The sequence below is a fragment of the Xenopus laevis genome, chromosome 6S (assembly GCF_017654675.1).
Source record: "Xenopus laevis strain J_2021 chromosome 6S, Xenopus_laevis_v10.1, whole genome shotgun sequence".
NCBI classification, from domain to species: Eukaryota; Metazoa; Chordata; class Amphibia; order Anura; family Pipidae; genus Xenopus; species Xenopus laevis.
In genome coordinates, this window is record NC_054382.1 from 77,303,321 (window position 1) to 77,324,810 (window position 21,490).

Here is a 21,490-nt window from a genome sequence, read left to right on the forward strand (position 1 = left end):
GTTAACATACAAGCCAATCAAAGTGCCCAGAAGTAGTGCCAGGACTTAAACTATCAGGGCAAACCAATCAGTAACACTGGCCCTTCCTCCCCCCACTGCTCACCACTCTGTAGGAAAAGGTCAGGGAAAGGATTTTATGGGTTTTTTTTTTTTACTTTACTTTACACTTGTAAAAGTGTCAGCTTTAGCTTTAAAGAAAATCCGCCTATGTTCCTACAGTTGGTCTGAGGTGTGAATATATGCACAATGTGGCAGTTTGAGGTGTGATCAATGCAGGTTCTTACAATGTGAACAATACAGATCCTTATAGGTGTATAGGTGTGGACAATACTGGGTTTTTAAAGCCTGAATCTGAGGTGCAACAATGCAGGGCTAGTCAGTTCTGGTAACTTGCCAGTGGGGTTTTTTAAACTCTAAAATGCTGTTTGATTCCCCAGTAAACATTTGCATTTGTGTTATTTAGCTTGTGAACCATATTAAATATGATAGCTGGCTGGAGCAATTTAAAAACTGCAACTCTATAAGATCATTATAGTAATCCACACATGATTAAATTACATTTATACATTTGAGTTTACTTTAGATGTCATCTTTTCTTATTTTCAGAGCTACACCAGCATCCAGATATAGAGCTTCCGTGAACAGTCCTCTTCAGAGAACGGTATTTTAACTCCGCATTATGGTATTCATTAACTGCCTGATTTTAAGCTCAATTGCCACTGTAAAAGTAATTGTTAAATACATATAGCACTGCTAGATTTCCTTCACTAATTAAGAGTAATGGTTTGTTTATTATTGTAGCAGATTTAATGGGGGATGCTGTGCCCATGTTAGCTGGCATTTTGCTGCAGTCCCATGGAATGGTACAGCCATATTTAACCAGTTTTAAAGAAATATTTCTATATATTAACTATATGCCATTTTTCATTCTTCCAACTGTAAGTCTTCTGCATACAGAAGCCATCTTTTCTGTGAAAGTAATGAAGTTACTAGCAACACAGAGAGCGAGAGGAGTTGGATCCAAGATTTTAAAAACAAATCCGCAGTGAAATCTGCAGACTACAGCTGTGCAAAGACTAGAAACAAAAGTAAACGCAAAGGTATTTTCATTTTAAATTTTAACTCTGATGCATAGTATTCTGGCTTACTCCAAATGTGTTTTCATTCACTAAACTACTAATGAGATTATGGGTTTCTGACAATTATATGATGGGAATTTTGGCACCCCTAAGAAAAATTTGCCTGCCTATTATGTTTTGTTATATAGGGTTTCTGTATGCTATCTTAAGTAAGCTTATCTACACATTTAAGGATGCTGTACACCTCCATGTGCCTTGTTTAAACTACCTTTTCCATGCACCTGTCTGGTCAGCCCCTATACTAAAGGTATCATGCAGGTTCTGAACGCAACATATTTTCACTGGGCAGCTCCATCATTAAGATTGGCTTTATACAAGTTCTTTTATAACATAATATATTGGGACATGGAAGGCTCTTAAGTTCATATGTCCCATTCTAGTATGATCTATTGCTTAGGTATAATCATGGCAGTGATGATTAGTATTGTTGTTGTTATTAATAATAATGAGAATACTTTTTTTTCTTTTAGTGTTGCCCTTAGCTTCAGAATCTGGTGATGATGAAAAACAGGTGGATACTACAGTATGTATTGCTATTCCTTTTTAAATTCTTCTTATCATCATATGAAAACATGGCTTATGTTGTTTCTTTCTTTGCTAAAGGAAACAGTCTCCAGGTTTATGTCTCGTAAAGAAATGCGCAGACCAGAGGACGGCAATCCAAAAAGTCCTCATTCAGCTGAACTAAAACTCCCTGGGATTTCAGCTCTCCTAACTCCAGGAGATTCTCGTTCCCAAAGTAAAAGTACATTTTCATTTCATAATTCCCTTCTCAAATTTTCTACTTAATAGTGTGAAACATGGTTAATAAAATGTATAATCGATTATAATATGCTTTATTATACTATCCCTTCTCCTTTTTATTTCCTTCTAACCTTTTATTTCCTTTTAACGTTTCCTTCTAAGGAGAAGGAAACGTTAAAACTAAGTAAGCTTTATTAGAAAGCTCTATATTAATACACCAGTAAACCAGTAAAGTAATGCTGCTCGGAGTCCTCTGTCAAAAGAAACACCACACTTCGTTCCTTCTATTGTGTATACATGGGCTTCTGTATCAGACTTCCTGTTTTCAGCATAAACCTCCAGGGTTTGGGCTTGAGCATGCTCAGTTTGCTCATCTCTCCCCCTCCCTTTTCCCTCATCCCTCCTCCCGCTGTAATCTGAGCTCAAAGCTATGAGTGAGCAGGGAGAGACTCAGGCAGGAAGTGATGTCACACCAAGCTAATATGGCAGCTGCTATCCTAAACAAACAGAGCTTCTAGAGCGGTTTACTTGGGTATGAAAAGCATTCTAAAGAATAAATATAGCATTCTAGCTTGCACTATTGGGGTTAATCCATTGGCAATAAACTGCTTTGGTAGCTTTCTTTCTCCTATTAAAGTGATCTGCTTTTTTGTCTATGGGTGACTTTCCTAATATGACAGTTTAAAAATTCTTAAATTCGACAGCACCATGGAGCAAACAAATAATGTCCTGTGGTCTGACAAAGCAAAATTTTATTTTGGAACTCATGGACACATTACAGTTTTAAAACTCAGCAATTGTTCTCCCCAGTTCCCAAACCGTTACAGATTGTTACTGAAAAAAGAGGTGATGCAAAACAGTAGGAAACCCCTGTCGCAATTGTTTTAAAATGTGTTGGTGTCATGAAATTGAAAATGAGCATTTTTCAAAAATCATTTCATATGTTGATTTCATATGTTGTCTTCAAAATGGGGTCTTCAAAATGTGTTCTTCAAAATGGGGTTTTGTGTGTATTTTTTTTTTTTTGCTGGTTCAGATAGTTAACCAACTTTATTACATAAAAAATAGGTGACTATAGGTATCAGTCTGCAATTGATGATCAAGATATCATGGACCCAGTAGAAGAAGCTTCCTCTCCAGAAATGTCAATAGACCATAATAAGGTAAAATAATGCATTAATTATTCTTAATTTTCTTTACTGAAAATGCAATGGTGCATAATGGTGCATTTCACCTTGTTTTTCTTTAAGGAACCTAAAAATGGCCATGATGAAGTTTATGCTAGTGGACCTTTAAATAGATCAGTTGATGGCAACAACATATATCATGCAGGTATGTTTATTCTGTACATGTGAAGCTTTTTCTAAAATTCATGCTGCGTATGAATCTATAATATAGTTTTCTTTATCATAATTTCTGCAGCACCATTTTTTTCTAAATTATACATTGTGGCAAGTCAGGTAATGAAGAAGTAACTTTTGCGGTATAACGATATGGGATCCGTTATCAGGAATCCCGTTATCCAGAAAGCTCCAAATAACTGGAAGGCCATCTCCCATAGACTCCATATTAATCAAGTAATTCACATTTTAAAAAAAATAATTTTTCTCTCTAATAATAAAACAGTACCTTGTACTTAAATCCAACTAAAATATAATTAATCCTTATTGGAGGTTAAATAATCATATTGGGTTAAATTAGAGTTTAAATGATCTCTAAATAGATGTATGGAGATTCAAATTATGGAAAAATCCTTATCTAGAAAGCCCCAGGTCCCTAGAATTCTGGATAACAGGTCCTATTATTGCGTTAATTTCATTATCATCTCTGTCCAGAGCTTCTGATTTGTCTATCATTTAAAACAACTTGATCTAAGTGTATGTGCAACACACTTTATTCTCAGGACACTATTCTAATAACGCTTCTATTGCAATTTTTAAAAAAACAAAATACAGTATAAATAAAGGCCACATGATGGCAGATTAATACACTATGGGGCCCATCTACTTAGCTCAAGTGAAGGAATAGAATAAAAAAACTTTGAATTTCGATTGTTTTTTTGGCTACTTCGATTATCGAATTGGCTACTTCGACTTCGAATCGAACGTTTCGAACTAAAAAACGTTTGACTATTAGACCATTCGATAGTCTAAGTACTGTCTCTTTAAAAAAAAACTTCGACCCCCTAGTTCGCCACCTAAAACCTACCAGAGTCAATGTTAGCCTATGGGGAAGGTCCCCATAGGCTTTGCTATCTTTTTTTGGTCGAAGAAAAACCGTTCGATCGATGGATTAAAATCCTTCGAATCGAACGATTCGAAGGATTTAATCATTCGATCTAACGAATTGTGGTAAATCCTTTGACTTCGATATTCAAAGTCAAAGGATTTAACTTCGACAGTCGAATATCGAGGGTTAATTAACCCTCGATATTTGACCATAAGTAAATTTGCCCCTTAGTATTGCCTACACCAGGTCTTAAAGGAATAGTTCAGTGTGAAAATAAAAACTGTGTAAATAGATAGGATGTGCAAAATAAAAAATGTTTCTAATATAGTTAGTTAGCCAAAAATGTAATATATAAAGGCTGGAGTGAATGGATGTCTAATAAAACAGCCAGAATCCAACTTCCTGCTTTTCAGCTCTATAACTCTGAGTTAGTCAGCGACTTGAAGGGGGGCCACATGGTACATTTCTGTTCAGTGAGTTTGTAATTGATCCTCAGCATTCAGCTCAGATTCAAAAGCAACAGATATGACCCATGTGGCCCCCCTCAAGTCTCTGATTGGTTACTGCCTGGTAGCCAGGGTAACCAGTCAGTGTAAACCAAGAGAGCTGAAAAGCAGGAAGTAGTCATCTGACTGACCTGTTATACATCAAATCACTCCAGCCTTTATACATTACATTTTTGGCTAACTAACTATATTAGAAACATTTTTTATTTTGCACAGCCTATCTATTTAACCAGTTTTTATTTTTACACTGAACAATTCCTTTAATAATTTTTCCAGTAGTTCAGCTGGGTCCATGTTGGTCAAGATCAAAGGCAGAATTTCTTGTTTGCCTTGGGTTTTAATCCTTGCCAGTTTTTTTTTTAACTCAATATTACAATACCGCTTCTGCTTTTTTTCATTTACCGCAATACTAAATTCTCCACAAGAAGTTGGGTAAATACCACACAACCTCATTTGCATATTCAAAATTGAGAACATTGTCTCATTTAGCTTTCCAGAGCTTTAAAGGAGTTGTTTACCTTTGAGCTAGTATGATGCAGAGGGTGATATTCTGAGACAATAAGCAATTGGTTTTCATTTATTTGTGGCTCTTGCGTTATTTCACTTTTTATTCAGCAGCTCTCCAGTTTGCAATTTTGGCAATCTGGTTGTTAGGGTCCACATTACCCTAGCAACCATGCATTGATTTGAATAAGAGACTAAAATATGAATGTGGGGACCTGAAAAGAAAGAGTAATCAAAAGTAACAATACATTTGTAGTTTTGCAGAGCATTTGATTTTAGATGGGGTCAGTGAGCCCTATATGAAAGCTGGAAAAAAGTCAGAAGAAGAAGGCAAATAATTAAAAAAACTATAAAAATAAAGAAATTGAAAAGTTTCTTAAAATTGGCTATTCCATAACATACTAAAAGTTAAGTTAAAGATGAACCACCCCTTGTATTTAAATTATATTCTGTTTGACCAAAGGATTTAGGCAAATGCAAACCTTATACACAGTGATGGGATCCGGGCCGAATGCTGAACTGAAGCCTGGCTCCAGTACTCCTCTAATCTATACAGTGTTAACCATCCATTAAACATTGTATGCTTTCAGCTGATACATTACAACATGCAACTGGGAAACGAAAACATAAAACCTGTGAGAGGGAGGAAATTCCTTTTAAACCACGAAAACTTTTTAGCTCAACTGAGAAGAATGTAAATAGATCAGGTAAGATATTCATGGGCTTGCATGTAAGAAGAATATATACACTAGACTTTCTCAGACCATTATGCGTATGCTTCCCCCCAATATCCATGCACAGTATGTGAAGTTTTATTCCCTCCTCCTTGCACTCTGTTAGATAGCCCAGCATGAAACAGGGTAAAACCAATGCAAATAACACAAATAAAAATATTCAGAGTGTTTATTATTGCAGGTACAGGCCCTCATAAACACTGGGGTAGATGGAGCAACTCTAGGGCCTTTTGCAATAATAGTTCCTTTAGATCTAAGGTCAAAGGACCTGAACGATCCAGACACAAGGGGCACAGGCCTGTGGCATTTAGAATACAAACACAATTATTTGACTTTGTCAGAGCAGCTTCCAAGCAGTGGCTTTCAAGAGATTTTTGGCCACACCCATTTATGCCCTCATCTTTGTTTACCTTATGTTACAGCAACACCACAAATCTGGCAGATGAATCAACATCAGGGAGCCAAATCTGTATATTATTTGTCCACACCATGACAAATGCAGCTTGTTATGCATGCAATTATCCTGACAAGGGTGTAAAAAGTTATAAAGGTTGATAGATCAAATTTTGCAATAATGGTTCAGCTATTTAAATGAGTATTTTTTATAGAAACATGTAGGAACATGCAGAACAATGTTCAAGTACATCAGGATTGGCAAACCTTCCATGTCTAACTGGACACCTTTCAATTACACCTATACTCCAATTTATCAGACATGAAATCATAATTAGTATATATGCCATTTAACAGCATAATCTCAAGTCATACAAAGACAGTCAACTTTCATTTGGGAACCTACAGGTATATCATTTGATCACCCAGAGTTTTATAAAAAATCTATTAACCTTGAATGAACACACATGTTTATTTGCAAACATGCAAGCCAAGAGACAGGGGTTTGATTCTATGCACATAACTATGTAACTAAAAATCTCTGGTTTGCAAATATATGCATTTGCATAGATAATAAATTACTAATGAACTAGGAGAGGAGGGAATGTACATTGATCAAACCCCTCTCTTTTGTATGTGTGTAGTCACCTTGGCCAAATCGGTCACACTGCCATTGTACTTATGTATTTTTACTTAGTGTTCCTTGCAATCACCTATTTGTGTATGTTTTACTTTGGGCTTTGGCTTGTGCTCTTCCCACAGCTGCTGATTCTGAAGATTCAGAAGATGTGTTTTATTCTGAATCGCATGATCAAGATCTTGCAGAAGCCAGTGTTCTCTCTGCATTCGACAGCTTTACCAAAGAGCTAAAAAGGAAATTTTTGGTACCTGTTCTGTTAACATTAAATGCAACATTTAAAACACAAGCCCATCCATGTGTTTAGTTTAAATTATATTTGAATTGCTTCAGCATTATCAATTTTATAGGTCAGATGAATTGTTAAAATGATTTTCTTATATTTAATTAGGTGCCGTGGCCTTTACAAGTAGAGGGTTTTCCATGTCTGAATAAGAGTTTGCTATTAACACACTAATTTCAATTATCTCTTAACCAAATACAAGTATGGTACCTGTTATTCAGAATGTTCAGGGTCTGGGGTTTTCAGCATAAGGGATCCTACTGTAATTTGGAACTCCATACCTTAATTCTACTAAAAAATACACAATAAAGGAACCCAATAGGATTGTTTTTCCTCCAGTAAGGATTAATTATATCTTAGTACAATGTACTGTTTTATTATTACAGAGAAAAACGTATTAATTTTTAAAAAATAGATTTATTTGCTTATAATGGAATCTATGGTAGAAGGTCTTCCCATAATATGATGCTTTCTGGATAACGGGTTTCCGGATAATATATACTGCAGTATAATGTACGGTTTTATTATTACAGAGAAAAAGGAAATAATTTTTTAAAAGTAGAATATTTGCTTATAATGGAGACTATGGCAGATGGTCTTCCCTGTAATTTGATGCTTTCAGATAATGGGTTTTCAGATAATATGTACTTCATTTTAAGGTGTTTTTGTGAAGGCATTTGTGTTTGTGTCTTTTATACTGTTTTATGTGTAGCAAGTTAATGATTGCTATCGAGAGAATATTTCTTCTGCAAACTAATGTATTGTTAATCCAGACAAGGTATAAAAGGATTGAAAACAGGGCGAACCATGTGCTGAAATCTTCTCACCAGCAAGTTTCAACTGTGCTAAATGAAATACATCAGTGCAGGTAAGATATCAACATTGGCAGTAAAAGCAATTCATAGTGTTAAGTAGGATGGGAGTACATCTGTAGAATTAAACTGATGCCAACATCTTCAAAATAATTTTAACACTGAATTTCTAGCTTACAAAAAAAAATTGTTTTACTTCACCAGGGGACTGTCTAGACCGTTTGCTAGAGGGGATTCACTTGTATGGAATTATAGGGGGATATTATTATATTTATATATTATTATATTTAGGTGGTGAGAAAATAGAGGTCATTGCACATGTCCCTAAGAATCCTAAGTGAATACAGTAAGCATTTGTCGGTCACCTGTTTCAAAGAAAATATCCAATTAGATGCTATGGACTACTAGCCCTAGTTTAAAGGGATTCTGTCATGATTTTATGGCATTACTCCATATGATTTATAAAGAATTGTTGTTGTTTTTTACATTTTTTTTCTCAGATTACAAAAAATCAATCACTTTAATAAGATAGTTGTGCATGAACTCTCTAGCCTTGAGGCTGAAGTACAAGCACTGAAACAATTTGAGAAAGAGACACTGGTGAGTATATAGGTCTGATCTAAAATTACTAATTGTAAAAGAGCAGGAGGAGCATGAGAGAGTTTATTAGTAATGCCATGGACAGTTAAAGGCGACATATCATAAATAGGCAATAATTAATAATATATGGTGTTGTTTTCACTTTGGGCTATAAGTCAATATTTTCTTTAAAATGGCTTCTTTATTGAAGCCCCCTATAGATCTGCTACAGTCTCTCTGTTTCAGATGAGGGGTGAGCATGTCCTAACAATCCCTGCCAGAAGCACAGTAGGAGGAGTATAGCCAATGAAGCCCTGCAGTCACACAGGCTTCAGTTCCCTATGAGGTCAGTCTGACTGCTGATTGGTTCCTATTCTACAGTGCAATGTGCTGAGTGCCACTGGCTCCCCTGCACATCCGCAGAAGGAAAGTGCAGGAAGTGGAAAGTGCAGCCCAAAACAAGCAAATTCCTTCTATATTTAAAAGATTAGAATGCACTTGTACATTACAATTTTTCATACAATATGTTGATTGCCTTCTAATGTAGACCTAACAAGAGAAGGTACTGATGTTGTTTTCCACCATGGATAGAAAAAATGAGATCCAACTAGAGATCATATTGTATACTTAAATAGGCATATCCAGATGCAGAGACCATACCAATCAAACAACATTATTTTGTTCAAAGGCCAGTGTGGTGCAAATTTTTTCTCTCTCTCTCTCTCTCTCTCTCTCTCTCTCTCTCTCTCTCTCTCTCTCTCTCTCTCTCTCTCTCTCTCTCTCTCTCTCTCTCTCTCTCTCTCTCTCTCTCTCTCTCTCTCTCTCTCTCTCTCTCTCTCTCTCTCTCTCTCTCTACATACATACATACATACATACATACATACATACATACATACATACATACATACATACATACATACATACATACACACACATACCAGGTGCAATGTGCAACATACAATGCCTTCCCCAGGAAACCCATGAACTGTAAGAAAGGGGCCCTGTTGTACATTATATTGGCCAAGGCTTGATATCCAATCAAATATAGCTAAGAAAGTATAAAGCAGAGTCATTTGAAATGAGGACATATGAACTGTGATACTCTAGAATGAACAGTTACTCAGTATTGCCATTGCCCAGGCTCCAGCTGTACATATATCTTAAAGAATAGTTTCTAAAATCCATGCAATGCAGATAATTGGATTACCAGTATACAACCTCCTCCCTTCCCCTGTTTTGTTAGCAGGAGCTCCTTATGCTGGGGGACTATCTGTGCACTAGGAATAATCTACCTCACAAGGACCAAACATGTAGGCAATTATTAAAGTGGATCCGCATTTGTGATTTATTTATTCATTTTTTCTTACCCATCAATAATTGTTTATGCATATCATGATGTGATAGTGTTGCTAAAGTAAGTAAGGCCCTGTGTGTGTTCAATACTGTGGATGCTCATGTTATAGACATGGGAAAAGTTTAACATAAGAATACTAATTCTAGAATTCTAATTTGGGATGTACTGGTTTCCAGTAAATTACCAGGCCATTGTTGCTTTAAGGACTGATTACATTTTTGTTATATTTATTTTGACCTTATTAGGATTTCTGGGAGGATCAGTATGTAAAAATGAACACATTTTGCAGCAGTCAGACGCAAAGGTACTTTGGATTCCAGTCTAACCTTATATAACGTATATTAATTGCAAATATTTAAAGATTGTATTGCCTTACTGTTTAATGACATTGGTAAAGTTATGTTGTGTCTTCACTTTAGCCCTCGGGGTATCTTAGGGCTAGTGTCATGGACTGTTATGTAATGTTACAATATGATATATCAAGTATGCAAGTAAAAAGTAATGTAGTTCTACAGCTTATGCCTTAAAGGCCCACTGTACTCAACCTTTTTTCTTTTGGATTAAGATCTGGGGATTGGGCTGGCCACTCCATAATGTCAATCTTGTTGGTCTGGAACCAAGATGTTGTTTGTTTACTGGTGGGTTTGGGGTCATTGTCTTGTTGAAACACCCATTTCAGGAACATTTCCTCTTCAGCATAAGGCAACATGACCTCTTCAAGTATTTTGATGTATTGAAACTGATCCATGATCCCTGGTATTCGATAAATAGGCCCAACAACCATAGTATGAGAAACACCATTATTATTCAGGAACATTACATGTGCAGTATACAAGTAAAGAGTAATGTAGTCCTACGGCTTCTGCCTTAAAGGCCCATTGTACTCAAACTTTTTGGTCTGGTTTGGATGACCATGTTCCTTGCACACCCATTCCCATCTTCTTGTAATAGAATTCTAAACATAATAGGGCACGGTGGAAGAGGAAAATAAGCTTGTGGTGACTGTACAGTAAGACGGTGTCTGCTTAGGAAAGACTAAAACTGTAGGTTGTACCTCATAGAGTCAATGTAGAAATGAATACACATTTAGGGTTTAATGTTCCCAAAAGGCAACTTCTTGCAATAAGGATAAAGAAAGTTATCATTCAGGTTTAAAAATTCTGTCACATGAAGACAACATTGGCGAAGTGATGAAGCCCTCTCTCTGACCGGACCTTTTATCAGCTTGATTTGATCCAAATCCAAATCAAAACATGAAGATCAAATTTGTATTATTCCTTTACAGAAGGTGAAGAAAAGGGAATATTAGGCTGTTCCAAAATATAACAGTATCTGCATTCTTCTTTACAAACTCAAATATTCACTATATAAACTTGAAAAATATTTCAAGATTTGCTTTCATTTGAATCACTGAACTAATATTTAGTTGTATAAGCAGTGTTTCTGAGAACTGCTGCACATCTGTGTTGCTTAGAGTCAACCAACTTCTGGCACCTGTTACATTCCACAATTCTTCTGCATTTCTTTGTTTTGCCTCAGAAACAGCATTTTTTTACGTCAGTCCACAAGTTTTCATTTGGATTAAGATCTGGGGGTTGGACTGGCCACTCAATAACGTCAATCTTGTTGGCCTGGAACCAAGATGCTCGTTTACTGGTGCGTTTAGGGTCGTTGTATTGTTGAAACAATAATTTTAAGGGCATTTTTCTCTTTGGAATAAGGAAACACGACCTTTTCAAGTATTTTTATGTATTGAAAACTGATCCATGATCTCTGGTATGTGATAAATAGTATAAACACCATAGTATGAGAAACCTCCCCATATCATGATGCTTTTGCCACTATGCTTCACTGTCTTCACTGTGTATTGTGTCTTGATTTCATCATTTGTGGGTCATCTGACAAACTGTATGCGGCCCATAGACCCAAAAAGTACAATCTTGCTTTCATCAGTGTTGCAGCATTTCTCTGTAAGGCCCAAAAAGTACAATCTTGCTTTCATCAGTGTTGCACCATTTCTCTGTAAGGCCAGTCAGTGTGATCTTTGGCAAATTGTAACCTCTTCAGCACATCTTTTTTTCAATAAAGAGACTTTGCAGGGACGTCTTGCCAATAGCTTGGCTTAATATAGGGCTTTTCTAATTGTAACAGTACTCACAGGTAACATTAGACCTTCTTTGATCTTCCTGGAGTTGATAATGAGCTGAGTCTTTGCACATTTGGTTGCCATTTTAAAGCATTTGAGCTGAGCAGCCTATCATATTCTACACTGCTTTATATGTTTTCTTCAAAGTATGAAGTATGTTTTTAAATCAAAGTATGCTGACTATGAAGATTTTCATTCATCCAGGTCATGGTATATCTAGTATAGGTCAATCTAAAAACAACTGGACTTGCTGAGTAATCAATTGATTACTCAGCAAGTCCAGTTGTTTTTAGATTGACCTATACTAGATATACCATGACCTGGTTGAATGAAAATCTTCATAGTCATATTGCCATTCATTTTGGAGAGAATACTCTAAAACTGGTTTGGGAATATGAAAGAACAGCAAGAAAAGTGGCAGACTATCGAAACCATCTAAGCTTTAACCTCAGATGCCGACATCAGGGACTCACCCCTTGTAGCCTGCGCCTGGGTTCCACAGAAAAAAGTCACAGAGCCAACAAGATTTTACAAAAAGCCCAAAAACATCTACTAAATGAACGAGTCAGACAGAACAACATTACCATTGATGCCCTTAAGCAGAAAGTCGAAACATCTGAAATGGAGTCTGGCAAAAGAGCTGCCTGATGGAACTCTGGAAAGGGTGGTTGTGTTCGTTGAACATGCACAGATTGCCCAACACATTAAGAGTAAGGAGCGACATATAAGCAAATTCACCACATTACTGTCACAAAGCAGCAGTTGGAAAAGGACTGAAGAATTAACCTGGAGGCAGAAAGATGAGACACCAAAGAACACCAAAGACACTTGGGTTAGGAACCTATCAGATAGGGTACTAACCCAGCCTGAAAAGGATGTGTTAGCCAGGGGGTTAAACTATGCAGTGACACCACAACACATACCAGTAGTTGAAATCATCACAGCCACAGAATCTGCTATCAAAAATAATAACTTGAAAAAGGAAGAAGCAGAACAACTCCGGCTAAAAGTGTCGGCTGCTTTGTCAACTGCCAGAACACCTCCCTCTAACCTTAGTACACAAGAGAGGAGAGCACTCAGCTCTCTGAGTAAGGACCTGAACATCACTATCCTGCCAGCAGATAAAGGGCGATGCACAGTTGTGCTCAACGCAACTCACTATGACTGCAAGATAACCACTATGCTCAGTCCCAACCAAGTTTGTTTGTTGCTAGATTTGTGCCTTAACACCACATACTTCAAGTACAAGAACCTTTTTTATAGACAGAAACATGGCTGTGCAATGGGTTCTCCAGTCTCTCCCATTGTAGCAAACTTGTACATGGAGGAAGTGGAAAGGAGGGCCTTACTTACTTTCCAGGGAACTACACCGACTCACTGGTTCAGGTATGTGGATGATACTTGGGTTAAAATCAGATCCAATGAAGTGGCGGCCTTTACAGAACACATTAACTCAGTGGACAATAACATAAAGTTCACAAGGGAAGATGTTCACGAGAACAAACTTGCTTTTTTGGACTGTTTGATATGCATCCAAGAGGGCGGAAACTTAAAGACGGAAGTATACAGGAAACCCACTCATATGGATCAATATCTGTTGTTTGATTCCCACCATCCGCTGGAACACAAACTGGGTGTCATTCGAACCCTGCACCACTGGGCGGAATACAAAGACAAAGAGCAAAAACATCTCAGAGGAGCTTTGAAAGCGTGTGACTACCCAGACTGGGCCTTTGTCAAAACAGCAGCAACCAAGCCCAACAGGAACACCAATAGAAATAACCGCCCGGAGACACATAGTAGGTGAAACATAGTCATCCCATATGTAGCTGGAGTGTCTGAGAAACTCAGGAGGATTTTCAACAAACTCCATGTCCCTGTGTTTTTCAAACCTTTACAACACACTGAGACAAAAACTGGTACACCCAAAGGATCAAACACCAAAAGAAAAACAAAGCAATGTGGTATACGGAGTCCAGTGTAGCGAGGAGTGCACAGATCTCTACATTGGGGAGACAAAACAACTGCTCTCCAAGCGAAAAGGCTCAGCAAAGGAGGGAGAACTCTATAGGGCAAAACTCAGCTGTCTTTCTACACTTAAAAGACAAGGGACACTCCTTTGAAGACAGCAAGGTCCAAATCTTGGATAAAGAAGACTGTTGGTTTGAAAGAGGCGTGAAAGAGGCGATTCATGTCAAGGTGGAGAGACCATATCTGAACAGAGGCGGGGGCCTTCGACACCACCTGTCTGCTACATGCAATGCTGTTCTAACATCTTTACCCCGCTGGATTCAGAACACTTCACACATCCATTCATGCAACTCTCACAAGTAAGGCCTGCATCTAGGAGTTGCATGACACATTGGATAATCCTATCACAGTAACTACACAGAATCTACACCTCTGTGAATTTCTTCAGGTGTCACCAATGTGCCATTGTAAATGGATTAGTTGAAGAGTTTATATGCCAAAAACTTCCCACACCAGTCAGTTGAACTGAAGAAGCTGCTCGGATGAGTAGTGAAACGTCTTCATTGATTACTCAGCAAGTCCAGTTGTTTTTAGATTGACCTATACTAGATATCAAAGTATGCTGTTTTTTTAACATCTGGAACGGCCCATTTTACTCTACATTTTACTTTATTTTCAGAGAGAAATGCACTATAACCAGCATGCACAATTTTTTCTGCCTTCCTTCCTTAAATAAGAGCCATAATTGGCACCTGTTTTTTCACAGAATGAATGACCTCACTAATTGAACTCCACACTATTATTTGGATTAATCTATTATCATTTGAACAAGCCTAACTAATAATTTGATTAGACAGAATCAGTAGCATGCATGGCATGACTGTTGGGTCTTTGTTTTCTATTCCTCTACTATACCTACTAGTAAATTTACCATGTAGAAATATTCTACCAAAAACAGGTTAGTCAGTTTATAATCCGGTGAGTGATGTCAGACTGCTATTATTCTGAACACAACTGTATCTTCTAATGTTATGACATACCCATTCACTAATATAACTAACCTCTTATTTACATAATAGATGACTAGGAAAACACATTTTCTTTGCACTATTGCAGTGTGTTTTTGACTACAGGGCCGGGCCAGACCGGCTGGCCCTGTCTCCCCCTGCACTGTGCACAAACACGTAAGGGAGCATGCGCAACGTAAGGGAGCATGCCCAATGACAGGTCATGTTACTGCACACACCACCCTCCCCTTCCGTAGGTGGTCTTGTAAAGCACAGAATTCTTCAAACTGGACTGGGGTAGACAGCAGTTAAAGGTACATGCCGGGCGTCCCCAAAGCTTTGCGCCCTAGGCACATGTCTACTCTGCCTACCCCTAGCTCCGGCCCCGTTTGACTAGTAGAAAGTGTTAGAACAGTTGCTTTGTTGTGTCTCCATTTTCTACTGTTTCCTGCTAGCAAGTGCACTGAATATTTCCTTTGTCGTGTGTTGACTTTATCTGGCAAATTGGGATTCAGATATCTCCTCCTCATTCGGAGTTATATGGTTAAGTCTTGAAAGAAGCTGGAGTAAATGGCATAGATGCATTTAGTAACAATTACCTATTTTCCAGGATTAAAACCATGGATTCTGCCATTTTGGAGACAATAAGCAACTTGAAAAATGTAATTCAGAAAACCACAAAGGTATTCTTCTAAACATATGGAAAATATTATTTTAAAATGATTGTGTAAAAGTAATAGTTGAATCAGTTGACAGAATGGAGCCATTTGTTTTTTTTCTTCTTTTTTTCAGGAAGAAGTTTCTAATACTGAAGAACATATTCAAAACAAGTTGTTAAAATGAAACCAGCCACTATGCATGCTTTATGCAATTTCCAGTCCAGCTTGTCTTGTTTAGAGTTTCTTCTTTATTTTTGATTTGTAAATATTCTAACTGGTTGGAATGAATTTCTGTTAAGAGTGGGCAACAATTAAAAAAAAAAAAAAAAAAAAAAAAAAAGGAATAAAGATCATTTCAAGTATCAATTACAATGGTCTTACTGCTCAATGGACTCCAAAATGCTTACATCAAGCAACAATGTTACCGAGGCTTATGTTATTTAAAGGGATGCTGTCATAAGAAAAAAGTTTTTTTTCCAAAACACATCAGTTAATAGTGCTGCTCCAGCAGACTTCTGCACTGAAATCCATTTCTCAAAAAACAGATTTATTTTTTTATATTTCATTTTGAAATCTGACATGGGGCTAGACATATTGTCAGTTTCCCAACTGCTCACAGTCATGTGACTTGTGCTCTGATCAACTTCAGTCACTCTTTACTGCTGTACTGCAAATTGGAGTGATATCAGCCCTCCCAGAGGAGCCTAATAACAGAACAATGGGAAGGTAACAAGATAGCCGCTCCCTAACACAAGATAACTCCCTGGTAGATCTAAGAACAGCACTCAATAGTAAAATACAGGTCCCACTGTGACACATTCAGTTACATTGAGTAAGAGAAACAACAGCCTGCCAGAAAGTGCTGGCTCTTTCTGAAAGCACATGACCAGGCAAAATGACCTGAGATGGCTGCCTACACAAATATTACAGCTAAAAAAAAATACACTTGCTGGATCAGGAATGAAATCAGGAATGAAATCTTACATGGTAAGAGTGAATTATTTTCAGTGTAAACTAATGTAATTTAGAAATAAAACCATCATCATAAAAATCATGACAGAATCCCTAAAGATACAGCCTTTATAGTTTCTACAGGTATAGGAATGCTTTGGACCTAGGGTCTTCTGGATAATGGTTAACTATTTCAGTAATTTGTATCACTATACCTTTAGTCTGCTAAAAATAATTTAAGCATTAAGTAAACCCCAATATTTCAGAGAAAAGAAGGAGGGTGGAAATTTTTTTTATATAAGCCAACATTTTAAAAAAATGTGGCTGGAAAACTTGGTAGTTGTTGCTGTGTCAGTGATTATACAGTTGTCTTTTGTTAAAGGGTGGTTTACCTTTAAGCTATCTTTTGTTACATTACAGAAAGGCCCATTTTAAGCACCTTTTCATTTGGTCTTCATTGTTCTTTTTATAGTTTTCTTGTTATTTGCTTTCTTCTTCTGACTCTTTCTAGCTTTTAAATGGGGGTCACTGACCCCATCTAAAAACAAATGCTCTGTAAGGCTACAAAGGTATTGTTGTTGCTACTTTTTATTACTCTATTTAGGATCTCTCCTATACATATTCCAGTCTCTTATTCAAATGAATGCATGTTTGCTAGGGTAATTTGGACTATAGCAATCAGAAAAATTGAAAACTGGAGAGCTACGGAATAAAAAGCTAAATAACTCAAAACTCGCATATAAAAAAAAATAAACTAATTGCAAATTCACTCTCTACAACATACTAAAAGTTAACCACCCACTAATGTCTGTTGTAACCAATGAGTTTTCCATATGCACAATGTATTGTGTGTATTCAGTTTTCTTAAAATAATCTTGTCGCTTGAGACTGAAATCCGTCAAAGTCCCTTGTCACATGTGCTTATTTTTCTCCAATTAAAACGGATGGTTGTTGGGACTGTGTCCTTGACACACTTAGGGGGTTATTTACTAAGGTCTAAATACCCAAAATTCCCCGAAATCTGAAAAATTTGTTTTGTTTTTTTATTATAATAGGCTTTTAAAAAAAAAAAAATCACGAATTTTTCGGAATTGATTAAACCCCGAGGGCTAAAAAGCCTGAATATAAAAACACGGCATCTCAAACCTGTGGAGGTTGCATAAAAGTCAATGGGAACAGTCTCATTGATTTTTGGTTGTTTTGGGCAATTCCACTATGTTTTCGGGGGTTTTGGGTGAAAACTCAGAAAAATTCACGAAAAAATCTGAGCTTTTCCCGCAAAGGTAATTTTCAGGAAAATTTAATAATAAATAAGCGTTAAAAACCCGAGCGGGTTAGATCGGAGTTTGAAGCAGCCGATATTGAGATAAATTCGGACCTTGATAAATAACTCCCTTAATGCCAGGGATCTTACACCATGACAATTGTAAACCTTTCAACACCAATCCCCAAGCAGAATAAGAGAATGATCAAACCTACATGATCCTCCAAGATCTAGAATTTTTAATTTTGGCTAAGAATTTAAATTCTACAGAATATGTTTGAGGACTTTTACCAGACCAGTTCATTCAGAACAATAATTATGTTTAATATAGTGTGTAAAAGGTATCTTCATGTTTGAATTCTTAATATATATGGGTTGAACACTAACTCCATTGTCACTGGTTTCTATATCAAAACTGAGAGGGACTAAAATGGAATGTCCTGCAAGATAAGTTGTTTTAGAGTCTCCTGGAAGACGTCACAAAGGGCAACATGAGTTAAAGTGATGGGGTAACAGTAGGACTACTGTCTTATGTTTATACTACTAGAAATATTTTTGGTAGGATACTATTCCAAATGTTTATGAATATAATCCCTTGTGAACAATGCATTGAGGGCATTAAATTTAATGGGTTTAACATTTGAAGAGTGTGCTGAATTAACACAATTATTGTGACCCTTTAAAAGACTTTACTAAACAGTTTCATGTTATTGTAGCACTTTAAAATCCTCTTCCAAAAGTGCTGTAAGGATATAGCAGTAGAGTATAATTGGAGGTATTCAAAGCCAAAAAGGGCTCGGTCACAGTCAGTTTTTTCTGAATATTTTTTTGACTTTGGCCAACAGCAGCATGTCATCTGCACAAGAACTAAAAGAACACAGGCACTTCTAATGCCCTATGTTATATATTTAAAACTGTTAAAAAATAATGTAAAAGAATTTCAGTGGGAGGGCATAAGGCATTTTCTGGACTATAGTTTAAAAAAAAAAGCTCTCCATCTGCATCATTGCTAAAGTGGTATTTAGACAAAAGCTTCAGCTGCACATTTCCCAACCCTAAATGTCATCAGGTTAATATTTCAGTGCAGTTTTTTTCATAATTGTTTCAAGTAGAATTCGGTCAGTAGGTATGAGGATTCGTATGTCTGTATTGAGCATTCTGGGATTTTTATATCTCCTCATAGTACACTATTGCTCCTTCTTATATAGTATTCCGTTGCTTGCATTTAATAATTCTTTGTGATCGCCATTCTTCATTTCAGTCACAGCTGGAAATCCATTTGGATCTGATTTGGAAGGTCTTTTCTTGTACGTCTAAAGCAGCCAAAGGAAACAAACAAAAATATTAGGGGTATCTCTAATATCAATGGTGTAGCTGGATATTATTGGGTCCCATAGCAAATCCAGTTTAGGGCCCAAAAACAAAATATGTATTGAAATTGGTTATTAATTAGAGCCTCAATGGGACCCTAAGCCACCCTGCAGGGTCTGCTTCCACTGTAGTTATTCCTGTCTCATGTGCATTTTGTGCTCTAATATATATGGCACATAATAGGATTAAGTCTGTTTAGTGAAAGAAGTTATCTTAACTACGTGCAATTAGCAACAGGTAATTAAAAAGTGCCATTATAACCCTAATTGAATGGTACAAAAACTGTAGCTTTGTAGTGATGACCTACAGTATATCAATCAAAAGAACCATACAAAAGGACCAAGAATATCTTGTAAAATATCCTTATCAACCGTGATTAGTGATGTCACTAGTTATAATCAATTGGTGCCTAATGATCTAAATTTTCACATGGTTCACTGAAACTTGTACCCCTTCTTGTAAAATATGAGGATATCGGCAGTCATCTCTTGAGTTCCACAGCTTGTATAAAAGCACAGCCTGAAGCTCTGTTCCCTTTTGAAGTCTTTGTTTTCCACATGGGTTAATATGAATAAAGGGTTAAAATATTCCATACATGATTATATTCTTTTAAAAGACACAAATGTCACAAAAATGCAATGGCTGTTTAAAAAATGTAAAACTTGCATAACTGCAAACAATCTATTGACAGGACAGGCTGCCCTTGGCACAGGGTACCAGAATACCTTTACTAAAATAGGAGCATATCAATAAGTGGTTTAGTACGGTAGTGCTGCACTGCCATCAAGCAAAATTATGAGTGGAGTCTGAAGGATGATAATGGAAACCACTATGCAAATCTAAGTACTTTTAACTACTTCAGATTGTTCTGCATTGAAAACCTTGCCATGATCCATGAATATGTACAGGCTGATGGTGAGCCTTCTATCCACTTACCTTTAAGTAAAAGTTTACAAAAAGTATAACCAGAGTGGTCACGTATGAGGTCTGGATCATGAGGCACCCAACATGAAACCCACAGGGTTTAACTGCTGCACTCAGTGTGTGTGTAATTATAAGCAGGAACTGCACCTAAAATAAATGCACCAACATTTTGCTAAAGTTTATCCATTAGTTTGAAAAATGTAGTTACAACAAAGAATTCATTGTGTATTAAACAATTACTGTAAGTCCATTTTGCTTTGGACCTTATAAAATTCCTCATGTGCATATTTAATTTAATATAGACTATTTCCACTAAGGGGCAGATTTATCAAAGGTTTAAGTGAAAATTCGAATTAAAAAAATTTGAATTCTGAGCTAATTTTCGTGTACTTTGACTAGGGAATAATCCAAATTTGATTTGAATAAAATTAGATGATTCTATTTGATCGAAAACTGACCTATTTGGCCAAAAAAAACCTTAGATTTAATTTCGGTTGGTCTTTTTGAATTCCAATTTCGAGCTTATTCAAATTCGAAATTCGACCCTTGATAAATCTGCCCCAAGTGGCTGATTTTCCTTTTAAAGGGGGCGTTTCATCAATAAATTTAAATTGAAACCCAAGTTCCTTATTAAAATATAAGCCTATTTCCAGTATGCTTTTGTTAAAAATTGTGGACCATTTAAAAAACCTTTTTGGAGTCAATTGGTGGACTTTGAAAAATCTTAGTTTTTTGGGGGGAATTCGTATGATTCGAATGTGCTATTAGATTAGTACGATTCGACTTTGATCAAAAACTGACCTATTTGATTGAAAGCAAGAAATATATATGCATGATGTTTGTGGTGTTCATGCAAATGGCCTGTAGATGTCACTGTGCTCATACCTATACTGTGCATACTTCCTGGTAGCTTTAAAGTGGAAGCTTACTGTTGTGTAATGCCTGCATGGCTCTGCTAATAAAGCACTCTACTCATCCTTCTAAAACATAACAATGTTTTCCTGCAATCCAGAACTATGATTACTTGTTCATTCTTTCTGAGTCCAGAGGCCCCCAGTAGTCCTCTGTGAGTAGTGAGGGAGAAACTTTTATGAAGGTAAACAATTTTTTAACTAAAGCATATTAGGAACAGTGTATCCAAAAAGGTTGTTAGGATCTCCAATAATAAAGAAACAATTGTAAAAAGTAGAAAATTTTTCTACTTTTTACAATTGTTTCTTTATTATTAGAGATCCTCACATTCTTTTTGGATACAGTGTTTTTGGACTTTGCACCTTGGGACT

General features: G+C 36.6%; 2 protein-coding genes across 6 annotated transcripts in view; one reads left to right on the forward strand and one right to left on the reverse strand.

The window, feature by feature from the left end:
- The window catches only part of sycp2l.S (synaptonemal complex protein 2 like S homeolog), a 54,066-nt gene extending 38,029 nt beyond the window's left edge, over window positions 1-16,037 (forward strand). For 2 of the 5 annotated variants that reach the window (XM_041567096.1, XM_018241000.2), the window contains exons 24-36: window positions 607-661; window positions 944-1,100; window positions 1,610-1,662; window positions 1,743-1,878; window positions 2,952-3,046; window positions 3,134-3,215; window positions 5,713-5,829; window positions 7,012-7,133; window positions 7,943-8,037; window positions 8,482-8,581; window positions 10,160-10,218; window positions 15,649-15,721; window positions 15,831-16,034. In XM_041567096.1, coding sequence (XP_041423030.1) covers window positions 607-661; window positions 944-1,100; window positions 1,610-1,662; window positions 1,743-1,878; window positions 2,952-3,046; window positions 3,134-3,215; window positions 5,713-5,829; window positions 7,012-7,133; window positions 7,943-8,037; window positions 8,482-8,581; window positions 10,160-10,218; window positions 15,649-15,721; window positions 15,831-15,881 — 1,195 coding nt within the window. In that variant the 3' untranslated portion in view covers window positions 15,882-16,034. 5 annotated transcript variants of the gene reach the window in all.
- Window positions 16,038-18,861: 2,824 nt separating this feature from the next.
- Window positions 18,862-21,490, reverse strand: part of elovl2.S (ELOVL fatty acid elongase 2 S homeolog) — a 30,453-nt gene continuing 27,824 nt past the window's right edge. The window contains exons 7-8 of the mRNA XM_018241002.2: window positions 20,220-20,354; window positions 18,862-19,225 (exon numbers count right to left, since the gene is read on the reverse strand). Of these exons, the coding sequence (XP_018096491.1) occupies window positions 19,100-19,225; window positions 20,220-20,354 (261 nt within the window). The 3' untranslated portion in view covers window positions 18,862-19,099. The remainder of the gene's footprint in view (window positions 19,226-20,219; window positions 20,355-21,490) is intronic.